Genomic DNA, 13,505 nt, shown 5'->3' with positions numbered 1-13,505 from the left:
ACAGCATTGATTCTTGTGTGTCAGCCCTACAACTGTAACATGCAACGCAGGCTCATTCTGATTACATACCGCTATATACATTTAAGGAGAGCACCGAATACATTTGTTTTCACGAATTCACCAGAGGCCGCTGTGTACGCTTTTTGAGATCTCAAATTTCTCTCGCAAGTGCCATTCGCGCCTGCTGTTCTCACGTAAATGCACCAGAGGTCGCTGTTTGACTTACTGACTGCCAACCAGTGTTTTAAAAAGCACAGATTGACCTGCCCACTCCCTTCTCTAAACTCAACCGCAGTGTTTTAAAAAGCAATCCAGAAAAAGAAAAGCCCTCGCCTGATTTTTACCACTTTTTTATATTTTACCACATTTTCGCTCTGTTATTTATTTGTTTATTAAAATTTTTTAGCTTTTATTTTTTGTCTTAGCCAGTTTCCAGAACCGTTCTTTGCCAGACTCGCACCCGGTGTCGCACCCGGTGTCACACTCGTGTCGCGGTCAGCTCCGCTCTACGTCTCAAGTCCACCGAAGTACTTGTTAAGCTACTGGACAAACTAACATTGGGAAAGCCATCCATACCGAGGTTAGTGGTCAGCTGGTAAGCACAAAAAGTAACGGTGTCTTACCGCCCCATATCGTTCGTTTTAAAGATGAAATGCAGCCATACATAGCTCTGGCTACATAATTCGCGATCTCCAGAAATGTATATAGGGCTACGTTTTCAGGATGAGCCTACATTGGTAACATGGCAAATTTGAATTTGAGAGATGTTCAGTGAATATTGATTTTGGTATTTTGGTAATTTTGCTATTTTTTGTGTTTAATTAATATAGCAAAACACTCAAATTGACTTTTTTTATTTTTACAGCTATTTTGGACAAGTGTCAATTTTTTTGCGCATTCAGTTTTAATGTATTAAAAACATTCTCAGTGATTCTGAGAATATTTGCTTAATGAAACTGACTACAACAATGTTTTTAGATCTGTGCTGTTTTTGGAAAATTGTTTAAAAATAATAAAATATTTAGAAAAAAAATTCAACTCAATTTCTACAAACTAAATATTTCCGAGCTTGGCATAAATAGAAATAAAATACTCAATTGGGTGTCACGATGGTGCAGTGGGTAGCACTGGTTTCCCCCACAAGTCCAAAGACATGCGCTATAGGTGAATTGAATTTTCATTATTTTATGATTGTTTTGTCTTTTTTGCGTTGTGCAAGTCATCTAGAGGCTCCCTTAAAAGTTTGCAGAAGATCCCTGGTGTAGAAACATTGATTTAAGGCATTCAGCTGCATTTCTTTTCAGTCCCATCTGACACGAGAGGGAATAAATGATAGTTTTCATATTTTATGGTGAGCTGTGGTTTTAATAGACATACATTACATCTGACATTTTCATTCTTCTACTGTACTCCTGAATTAACTGAGCATTTAGTTTCTGTCCAATCCTGGTACCGTCAGAAAAACAACAAACTTAGTCTAATTTATGTAGCTCTTTGTTTGTTTGTTTGTTTTTTGTTTTTTTAAATATGCACCAATCACAATGCTACACAGTCACTCTCCGTCCCTTTACAAAGATGAGCACATCTGCAAACTCAATATGGAAGCAATTAGCAGTGAATCTTTGCGCATATAATAACAGGGCAAGTAACTCTTTGCAAATAATCCACTTCTTTCCGTTTTTTTTAAGACCCTCTTGTTTCTAGTTCTGTGGGGTGGTTCCTCCCTTCCTCCTGATCCGAGCTTCTTTTTCTGTTGATGTACTTGCATTTTATAGCTTTTTTTCCATTCGCCCTTTCATGCGGCCGAGACTCTGTTTCCCATCAAGGCCGGTTATCCAACCACAACAAAGGCATCACATGGCGATACAGGGGGAAACTTGGGAACGGTTGGAGGTGATGTTATTATGGTTAAAAAGAGGGCGAACGCTTGTCCCCAGGAGCCTACAAGTGCAAATGGTCACGTTTGTTTTCCAAAAATGGTGCGTCTTTGAACGGAGCTCTGCAACCCACACTGGGTTTTGACTACCCATTCATCTCCATGATGGACCTTCTTATCTGGTTCTTCCCAGTCTGCTCGCTGCTTCCCTACACTACCGCAACTTAACGATGCCTCCCGACCACATCAAGTTAAGTTGCTGCTAATTGCTACCCTTCCCGGGGCCCTTCTTATTTCAGCCATCCCGTCTGGAAACCTTTTTTTTTTTTTTTGCCGAGGTTAGCCACAGCAGCAAGATGTCTGCCTGCTCATAGCACAACACGTCTCATATCATGTCATATTCAGTAATAAATGGTTATTTTTCATCACAAGGGCAGAGATGTTGTTATTTTCACAGAGACTTTTTAATACTGACACTTAAGCTCTGGACTTTATCGTAGCAAGGGCCGCCCTCTTGTCATTTAAGCCATCCAATCACCGTTTGTTTTGATCAGTGTCATGTTTAGGCCGTGGAAAGTGATGTCACTACAGTAACAGACTGGCGCACAACCAATAAATCATTCATTCAGGAATGTTGTCTTCGCTCATCAAGAGTCTAATTTGTGGACTTCACACATTTAGTTGATTATGACAAGCTTTTATTGATACATCACGTTTTTCATCTATCATGGGGAGGTTTGGCTTCTCATTGGCTTTCAGGTGAACTGTTAACAAAGGCAACATACACAACTTCATCAAGACTCATTATTCATCAAGACTCTATTTTGTGAACTTGAAATATGATTCTGAGTGCCACTCATTGTTGGTTTGGGATTATATTGGCTTTATTTCAGGGTGGAACATTAAATAATGTAACATATACACTACCTGACAAAAGTCTTGTCACCTATGCAAGTTTTCGGAACAACAAATAATAAATTGACTTCTAGTTGATCATTTGGTATCAGAAGTGGCTTTTATGAAAGGCAAAGGCCTCTAGATTACGCTTATTTTACCAAAATAAATGATCATGCCTTGATTTTTAATTATTTAATTAGGACAGTAAGGTCTGATATTGCTTAAACAAAAGTCTTATCACTTAACAGAAATAATGTATAGTATAGAATATAAAGTCATGGTGCAGTGGAAAAAGATTTAATATTCCCCATGAGCTCCCATGAGCTTGGAGGACTGCATCCATACATCTCTGCAATCACTCAAATAACTTATTAATAAAGTCATCTGTAATGGCAAAGAAAGTGTTCTTGCAGAACTCACAGAGTTCATCAAGATTCTTTGGATTCATCTTCATGCCTCCTCCTTCCTATTACCCCAGACATGTTCAATAATGTTCATGTCTGGTGACTGGGCTGGCCAATCCTGGAGCATCTTGACCTTTTTTGCTTTCAGGAACTTTGATGTGGAGGCTAAAGGATGAAAAGGAGCGCTATCCTGTTGAATAATTTGCCCTTTCCTGTGGTTTGTAATGTAATGGGCAGCACAAATGTCTTGATACCTCAGGCTGTTGATGTTGCCATCCACTCTGCAGATCTCTCGCACGCCCCCATACTGAATGTAAACCCAAACCATGATTTTTCCTTCACCAAATTTGTCTGATTTCTATGAGAATCTTGTGTCCATGTGGGTTCCAATAGGTCTTCTGCAGTATTTGGGATGATTGAGATGCAGTTCAACAGATGATTCATCATCTGAATCTACATTCTGCCACTTTTCCAAATGATCAACTAGAAGTTAAGTTAACATTTGTTGCTCTTACAACTGGAATCAAGGACAAGACTTTTGTCAGGTAGTGTATGTCTTTCTGAAATACAGTTGAAATGAACAAATTAAATGAAGACTATGAATGTCCCAAAGACATCACCCAACATTATTTGATAGGCAGTATTTTTACGCGGCTGTCTGGAATACTTTATTTTGATTGGCCATGATTGGAGTTCAGTTGTACAAAAGTGTACGATTTTAAAAAAGAGGCATAGCACCCAACCCTGCCTCTAAACCCAACCATCATTGGGAGAAAAAGCCAAACATACTTTATTGTACGAATGAGATTGTACGAATTCATACGAATTAGCCACAAAATCAAAAAGTTACAAATTGCCATGAGATTGTGTTGGTATGCTCATCTGCCATGTCTGAATATAATGTAGGTTAGTGTATGCTCCATTCAGCAGTATTTACTTCTGTAAATTTTGCCTTTAATTAAAGAATTAAATAACTATTTTGTCTCGGAACAATTCTGTGTCTAATTTTTACATTTTGTGGCAAGTAGCAGTGCAAAAAAGTGGGATAAAGTACACCCAGGTGGTTGTTTTACAGAATAAAGACCTTGAGTCTTATACAACAGCTCTCTGCTTTGCATCTGATTATGATTAAAATAAATGGTTGTTTTTGATAAGATGGCTCAAAGTTGCTGCTTAAGTAGAATTGCATAGCCAGACCTTCAAGCTGACAGCAGAAATGTCCAGCAGTAATGGCCATATTCTCATTTGACTCACATCTAAAGCAGCTAATCACTGTTCATTTTGTTCACCATCATGTTTAGGTATCAAAGTGAAAAATAAATCATATTGAGTTCAACCAATCTGATGACGACTTTGAATCTCCCATTTCGTAGATTGATGTCTAAGGTTAAGACTGCTCTTCAGGTGACTTTTGCCTTTGAAGAGGAGAATTTTCACAGCATAAATAGAAATAATGAGTCCTACATTGTGTGGAAAGTGGCTATGAAGGACATCCATCCTATTAGCGATGCATGGTTTGGCTGGCAATAACTCGGTCCAAGATTACAACGAGGAAATCTTGATTGCTCTGGGAGATGTGTGACTCTCCAATGCGCCGTAAACTCCCTGCGCTCTATGCGACAGCAGAAGTCAACATACGACCTCGAACGGGATGACAACACCATCCAGTCACACATTATTTATTGGCATATTTTATGAATGTCAAGTCTGATGCTGCAAGTACGCCTAGATGACTGTTGCTGTGAAGTTAAAAACAAAACATGGTCATCGTACTTCCAGAAAACCACCAGAATTCACGTCCCAGCAGGGGTTGTTTCTGAGTCTTGCCACCTGCATGACTTTAATTAAAATCTACATGACACCCAAAAAAAGCGAAGCCTGTGATTTCAGGTTTTAATGAGGCCTGGTTTTCTTTCTTCTTGATTTCCACCATGCTGCCTGGACACCTTCCAAGTGTTCTGCGGATTTTAGGGCTGTATTTTCTGATTGGATACAACTGTTTCGGTTGTGCGAGCAACTACGCAAAACATCCACATGTGTAGCTGTCCATTTTGGCCAAATGTGCCTTTTTTCAGAGCCAGCCACCGGAATGTGTTTGCCTTTCTTTGAGGCAAGCAAGCCTCACACACAAATCAAAATGATTATCAGCGAGCGCTCATACAGTATGAGGCGGGCCTGCCTGAGCTATGTTAATTGCGTTTGATTAACGCAGGAAATTTGTTTAGGGAGGTTGTGTGGTTGGATTGGCTGCATGATGCCCTTCTCATCCCCTGAAGGAAAGGCTCAACCCGCATCAGGAGGACATCCATACAACGCTGATTGGGAAAACTGAGGCTAATTATCTTTGAGTTTTCCCAGTACTTTAAAATGAAAAGCATCTTCAATACTTCCCTCTTCTGTGACGTATATGCAAGACTTACGTATAACATGAATGAAAATATAGTACATTAAGGACAAGGTGTTGGACTATTTTGATCTGACCGGCTATTTTGATCTAAGCTGGCAACCAGGACAGAATAGCTATATACTGTAGCAATGCAAACATGTGGATTATATATATAAAAACTAATCGGCCACTTTATTTAGGTACACCTTACTAGTACCGGGTTGGACCCCCTTTTGCCTTTAGAACTGCCTTAATCTGTTGTGGCATAGATTCAACAAGCTGGAAATATTGCTCAGAGATTTTGCTCCTTATTGACATGATAGCATCACGTAGCTGCTGCATATTTGTCGACTGCACATCCATGATGTGAATCTCCGGATCCACCACATCCCAAAGGTGCTCTATTGGATTGAGATCTGGTGAGATGTGGAGGCCATTTAAGTACAGTGAACTCATTTTCATGTTCAAGAAACCAGCCTGAGATTATTCACGCTTTATGACATGGCGCGTTATCCTGCTGGAAGCAGCCATCAGAAGATGAGTACACTGTGGTCATAAAGAGATGGACATCATCAGCAACTATACTCTGGTAGGTTGTGGCATTGACACGATGCTCAATTGGTACTAATGGGCCCAAAGTGTGCCAAGAAAATATCCCCAAAACCATTACACCACCACCAGCCTGAATGTCACAGCAGAAATTGAGACTCATCAGACCAGGCATTATTTCTCCAATCTTCTTTTGTCCAATTTTGGTGAACCTGTGTGAATTGAAGCCTCAATTTCCTGTTCTTAGCTGACAGGAGTGGCACCTGGTGTGGTCTTCTGCTGCTGTAGCCCGTCCACCTTAAGGTTTGACATGTTGTGCGTTCAGAGATGCTCTTCTGCATACCTCGGTTGTAACGAGTGGTTATTTGAGTTACTGTTGTCTTTCAATCAACTACAACCAGTCTGGCCATTCTCCTCTGACCTCTGGCATCAACAAGGCATTTTTGCCCACAGAACTGCCACTCACTGGGTATTTTCTATTTTTCGGACCATTCTCTGTGAACTCTACTGATGGGTGTTTGTGAGAATCCTTGTGGATCAACAGTTTCTGAAATACTCAGACCAGCCCGTCTGGCACCAACAACCATGCCATGTTCAAAGTCACTTAAATCACCTTTCTTCTCCCTTCTGATGCTCGATTTGAACTGCAGCAGATCGTCTTGACCATGTCTACATGTCTAAATGCATTGAGTTGCTGCCATGTTTTTGGCTGATTGGAAATTTGCGTTAACGAGCAGTTAGACAAGTGTACCTAATAAAGTGGCCGGTGAGTGTATATACAGTATATATATTTAATTGTTGTTTCAAATGTAATTTATTAAATGTATTTCTGTGACAGGAAAGCATATATTTGAATAGCTGTAACTCCAGAAATCTTTTGAATATGCTTTGTGCTTTTTTTTTTTTTTTACAATTATTGGTGCTCAGTTATTAAAGATTATTTTGTTAAAATGTGCTTATTTTTCCGTTTTTTGAGCCATCAAAGGAACAGTATATTTATTAATGGAGATCATTTGTAACCTTATTATTATACTGCCAATCTATTTGCATAATAATATCTTTTTCTTTTCTTTTGTTTGTTCTTGCTTGCCCACCAACCCAAACTTTTGATAGTGTCACAGTTTCCATGGATACAGTTAGCAGCAAAAACTATTTTCGACATTGGTAATAATCAGAAATAGCCCCTGTGCACCAAATCAGCCACTGACGACTGAAATAACGATGCTGAAAGCTCAACTTTCCATCACAGGAATAAATTTCATCTTAAAACATATTCAAACTAAATAATATTACAATTATACTGATCAAAAAAGCTGCCTTCATGAGTGAGGAAAAGATATCAATTATTAAAATAATCATAATTATTGCAAATTTCAAAGTTATTGCAAATTGCAAAGTTTAATCAGTAGTGTGCGGAATGCTACATTTGCACATTTTCATTTTGCTGCCTTTTGAAGATCTTGGAGAGCAGATGAAGAGAATGGAGATGTTATCAGACTTAAGGTACCTCACATATGAAAGCCAGGGTTTAAATCCACGCTCTCGCCACATACCAGCTTCCTCATTCAAACCAGAACTCGATCCAAATGAGGCGCTTTGAAGTCTAGAGCTTAGAAATACCAACAGATACCCTTTGATGGAATAGTTACCCTCTTGTTTATTTTGACTGTGCATAAGTCCTGCATTTCTGTTGTTTTCGGTAGAGAAAGAGCGCTTTTTTTAACATCCAAATGGTTGCCTTTCAGAGTTTTCATTTCTTTTTGCAGTTTCGGTTTTAGAGAAGAGCGAGTGACAGAATTATCATTTCACCTGACAGTCGCGCTCTCATACGGAATTAGTTTGAAGACGGGTCATCCCGCATGAATGCAATCATAAACCTGAATGACAATTGATTTATTTCTTCGGTTATAAATATTCACCCCCTCCCCTTTCCCGCAGTGCCATGACTCATCCTGGGACAGCAGACTTACATGCTAACAGATGCAATAACATCTGCTTAAAACAGTTTCAGTGTGGCCCTCCTTGTTCCCTTTCTGTGGTTTCTAAATCCATTGTTGCTCTCAACCTTTTTCAGAACATGGTTGATGCCTTTTAAATTGTGGCTTGCAGTTCCGGTTTGGGAAACTTCTACACTGTAAAAAGTCCTGGTTGCCTTAAATTGTTAAGCTGAATCAAATTAACCTCATGAGTCCATTGTACTTATATTATGTTAAACTGACTTAAAACATCTTGAGTAACTTAAAAAATTAAGTTACAACATGATTAACTTAGCTTAATAAGTTACAATGACTTAAAAACATATGCTGTCAGGACTAATTGATCATATAATTTTTTACAGCGTTTCCAAAGTAACTAAAATAAATGATTTTAAATAAGATTGTTGTGCCATAGATAATCCCCAGTGAAAACTGAATGCGAGATCCGATTTTTCTCTGTGCTTTATTTTTAGCTGTCATGAAAATAATGCTATGCTTGGTATTTTAACATGACATTTTTATCAGCATTTTATCAGGCAGGAGGTCTTTCGTGTTTACTGTCTTCTTTTCTTCCAGATGATTTTCTCTTTATATTCCATGCAGTACTGTACACCCCTAGAAACAAAGGTACGCAAGCTGTCACTGTGGTGGTACCTTTTCAAAAGGTACACATTTGTACTTAAAGGGTCCATATTGGTACCTCAAAGTATATATTAATACCTAAAAATTTTAAGAGTAACACTTTTGTATTTTTTATGTACTAATATGTACCCTTGAGGTATTAAAATACCTTTAAGGTACAAATTTGTACCTTTTGAAAAGTTACCACCCCAGTGACAGTTCGTGTACCTTTATTTCTGAGGGTGTAAAGTAATATTGGTCACACTTTTCATTAGTTAATGTATTTACTAACATGAACTAAGTATGAACAATTAAAATCCAAATTTATGCTTGTTAATAATTCTCTGTGTGTTAACATGAACAGCTGTATTTTCATAAACTATTGTTAACTAACATAATACTGTAATAAATGTATTGTTCAATGTTCGCTCATGTTAGTAAACATATTAACTAATGAGCAATTCCATGCGAATGTCAACCTTGCCGTGAAAAAAAAAAATAATTTTCGGCAAAATAAAGTTTTTTGTGTAAGCAAGTATTTTACAGTACTTTAGAAATAATCAAAAATGGATCTGTCAGTGTTTTCAAACTATTATATTTGACTTACCAAAGTCACACAAGTGGCAATTTCACATCTGCCACATCCATAATATTTATCATTTTGATTATCATTATTTCTTTTGGGTTGTGCAGTTGAATTCACAGACTACAAAATATGGTTTGTTCTGCAAACTCGCATACTTTTTTGGTCACATCCATAATGCATGTTTATTTTCCTCATTTATAGTACAAAACATGTTTACAGATTGATATTTTTCTGTTTAAATTTCTTTTAAACATCTGATGATTGAACTGTGAGGAGAATAAGACATCTTTGTGTTCATTTATTTTTAAAACCTTTCACTGATTGTTTAATGTGTTTAATGGCAGTTAAAACTATGCAAATCATCATGCAGCATATGAAAAAGGTAGAAAACAAATCAGTCATCAATAATGTAATTTCTGAATCTGATTGTACTATGTGAAGTTTATTTTTAAACTAATTTCATAAGGATCACGTGCTTATGATTGATCATGGCTGGTCCCACATTAGCTAATGCATAATTCACCAATCAGATGATTCCTAACTCACTATAAATAACTAGAGTTTCTTACCTCAGTCCTCTTCGTCTTGGAAAATCCCCCCTTCCACCCCACTCCTCCTCCCTTTTCCTTATGGCCGGCCTGGCGGCCCAGTGGTTAGCACTGTTGACTCACAGCAAGAACGTCACTGGTCCAAATCTTTAATAAGCCAGTCGACGTTTCTGTGCAAAGTTCACATGTTCTACCCATGTTCCAATGGGTTTCCCCTGGGTTGTTCGGTTTCCTCCCACAGTCCAAAAACTTGCGACATAGGTGAATTGACCAAATCAAAGTAGCACCATTGATGAGCTCTTAATCAGCAGTATATCTCTCCATAGCAATCCATAATTTGTCATTAGCTATAAATAAGCAGGGGAGTTCTCAAGACCTACCTGAGCTCAAACCCTCCTCTTGCCCTGCAAACGGGAAGAAGCCCTGGGCTCGAAAATCTTATGAGCTCAGCATGCCAAACACGCTTTATAATCAATCATCAGCTAAGTGTGAACTTAAACTTTCCACAATGTACTGCATAACATGTGTTGCTCATCATCAACATTCGGAGTAAAGAACGTTTTGTTTTTTGTCTTTTAGAGTGTTATACAGCGAATGGTGAGGACTACAGAGGTCGACAGAATCAGACCAGTCTGCAAGAAGGAAGGCCCTGCCTTTTCTGGAATGAAACTTTCGAACGTCCGTATAACACCAACAAATACCCCAATGGAGAAGGAGGGCTTGGGCAACACAACTTCTGCAGGTCAGACAAAGTCTTAGGTTAAAGGACGACAGTTGTAGATTTGTGTGATGTCTAACATTACGTAAAGTACTCATTAGGGTTGCACAATATTGAAAAAAAAAGGGACAATATTTTGATCTGAAAAAAACTTTCTGAAATTCTCATAGCTAATAGGACTTTGAATTTGTCAGTAACCTGGGTTAAGCGCTTCCGGTCAACTGTATGCCAATGCAAAAATCGCCGCATTTAAGGTCAGTTTTCTTTAAAAAATCAGCGATCTCCACTGGCTGAGTGATATCTGATATAAAGTGGGTCTCAGATTGTACAAGAAGCACTGCATTAAATTACATTTCCCCCACCATGTCTTTATAATATGAGCATTTATTTTACCCCATTATATTCAATGGAGCTTCCGCACTAGCCTGCCGATTCTGACGGTCGCGTGCGAGTACAGCTTTTTGTCCTGTTTTACGCTTAAACAACTAAATGAATGCCAAAGTTTATTTGACTGAATGTATTTTAATTACATTACAACATTGATGCTGTAAAAGGAACCATATAAAATGTGAAAAAAATTCACAAAAACAGGTCACCAGAAGTTATACCAGTGCATATACCCTACTGCTCTGTTTGGAGAGAACGAAGCATTCTAGAGTGATTTGTAAGATTTAGATTTTTGTTTTTTATGGCAGATGGGAACTCAAGGAAAACATTGCGCATTTATGATTTAACCTTTATAAGCGGCAACTTAAACCATGAAATAAAAAAAATTGTTTAAACTCTAATTCTCAACTCTAATTATCTTACAAAATTAATGACCAAGAATGACAATATGTAAGCTCATACACAAATTTATTTTTTATTTATTTACATTAAAATACAAGTTTACATTGGCGAGAAATTAAATCAGAAATTTGAGAAATGCTTGTAAAATAGTACATGAGAAATATACACTCAATTCTGAGTGGAAAAACTGAATTGAGAGAAGTGAACTTAGAATTGTTAGAAATCCAGGAATAAAGTCAAAGATGTCAATTTAGAACATGAATTATAAACCCTTTTTTATTCCTTTATATTTATTATTCCATCGTGGAAACAAGCTTCAATATGTTTTTGACCTTCGCACTATGAATATTTACTGATATCTTAATTCTTCATTTTCAAACAGTATACTATATACAAGAAATAATGATAATTAATAATTCATTACATGTATATAGTGCTTTTCTAGACACTCAAATACGCTTCACACAATGGTGGGAATCTCCTCATCCATCACCATTGTGTAGCATCTGGATGACGTGACGGCAGCCATATTGCTCATATTTGCCTTAGATGACAAAATCATGACTGAAATCTCACAGTGTGAGCAGGGCTTGAAACAAATTAGGGAAATCCTAAAATATTCCTAAAATCCTAAACTAAAATCTGTAATCTCTGATCATTGTTTTGACATGTTCACTGACAGCCGCTTAAAGCCAGTTGTGATCAGATTTTCCCTCCAATGAAGTTCTGGCACTGTCAGAAGATTTCAGACACTTTCCTGCAGTGTGACAGCAGACGCGATGAGTGTCAATCCAAGAGCCAATAGGAGCTCCAAGTTTGATGACGTAATCCATGCGACAATTCAAATGACCGCGGGGAAATGTTAAAACTGTTTTTTTTTTATTTCGAGAGTTCACACTTAGCTGATGATTGGTTATAAAGCTTATTTGGCATGCCGTCCCAGGAGAGAGCCCTGAACTCATAAGATCCTCGAGCCCGGGGCTCCCTCCTGTTTGCAAGGCGAGAGGGGAGTTTGAGCTCAGGTAGTTCTCAAGGACTCCCCTGCTGTAGTAGCTATTAAACAGATAGTGATTGCTCTTAGAGATAACTACTTCCTAGGAGCATGTCTATGGTGCCGATTTGGATTAGTCAATTAACTTAAGTTACATGTTTTTGGACGGTGGGAGGAAACCGGGAAACGCACGTGAGCAGGGGAAGAACTTGTAAACACCTCACAGAAATGTCGGCTGGCTTGGTAAGGACTAGAACCAGTGACGTTCTTGCTGTGAGGCAACAGTGCTAACCACTGGGCCACTGTGGAAACATCTAGGAAAGGAGGAGGAGTAGGGGTGGAAGGGGGGATTCTTCACAACGAAGATGGCTGTTATATGGAACTTAGGGTATTTATAATGGCTTAGGAATCGTCTGATTGATGAATCATAAATTGAATAATGCGGGGCCGGCTGCAAGCAATCATAAGCACGTGATCCTCTCGAAATTAGTTTATAAATAAACTTCACTTTTGTTTTTATTATTGAGACACGCCATGTGCAAAATTGCCACTACAGATTGTTTATGTTTGCTGTGAGGAATCATTTCAGAATGCGGGATAGTGAAAGTGTCGCGGTGGATGACGAAAAACTTCAGGTGCGTTTTCTTTCGTGTTTGGCGCATCTTCATTGTCGTTCAGTCTGACTTTATAACGGCTGAGGTCTTACAGTGTGACATGGGAGCCACGTTCATGCTACAATCGTTCAGGATTATAATAAATCGCACAGTGTGAGCCGGCCTTTATGCATGATTATGTTTGTGAATATGTTTCAGAATCATTCAAGAGATAACCCTAACCCAAAACAAAAATAAAATTCGTACAATCCTTTACTCTCTCTGTCTACCTGTTTCAAGCCTTTAGCCTTTAACAGAAGAAAATAGTACTTAAAGAAGATATTTTGCTGAAAGCTGGAAACCGGTAACTATTGACTTCCATAGTATTTGTATTTCCAACCCAGGCTCATTCTGAAAACATAGTCTCGTGGACGTTTCTGGAGACCGCGAAATATGTCCCGGGTGGTACGTATTTTTGCAATTTTTGTTTTCGCAAATCCACGAAAGGCCGCTGCGTGTGCTCTTTCATATCTCAAATTTCTCTCGCAAGAGCCGTTCGCGTCCGCTGTTC

General features: G+C 38.4%; 1 protein-coding gene across 1 annotated transcript in view; it reads left to right on the top strand.

Moving 5' to 3' along the window:
* kremen1 (kringle containing transmembrane protein 1) overlaps positions 1-13,505 on the top strand; it is a 143,677-nt gene that overhangs the window by 57,576 nt on the left and 72,596 nt on the right. The window contains exon 2 of the mRNA XM_056458934.1: positions 10,423-10,585. Coding sequence (XP_056314909.1) covers positions 10,423-10,585 — 163 coding nt within the window. The remainder of the gene's footprint in view (positions 1-10,422; positions 10,586-13,505) is intronic.

The sequence above is a fragment of the Danio aesculapii genome, chromosome 5 (assembly GCF_903798145.1).
Source record: "Danio aesculapii chromosome 5, fDanAes4.1, whole genome shotgun sequence".
In the NCBI taxonomy this organism is placed as follows: domain Eukaryota; kingdom Metazoa; phylum Chordata; class Actinopteri; order Cypriniformes; family Danionidae; genus Danio; species Danio aesculapii.
Note: the sequence above shows the minus strand (reverse complement) of the source record. Positions and strands in the feature narration are given on the sequence as shown.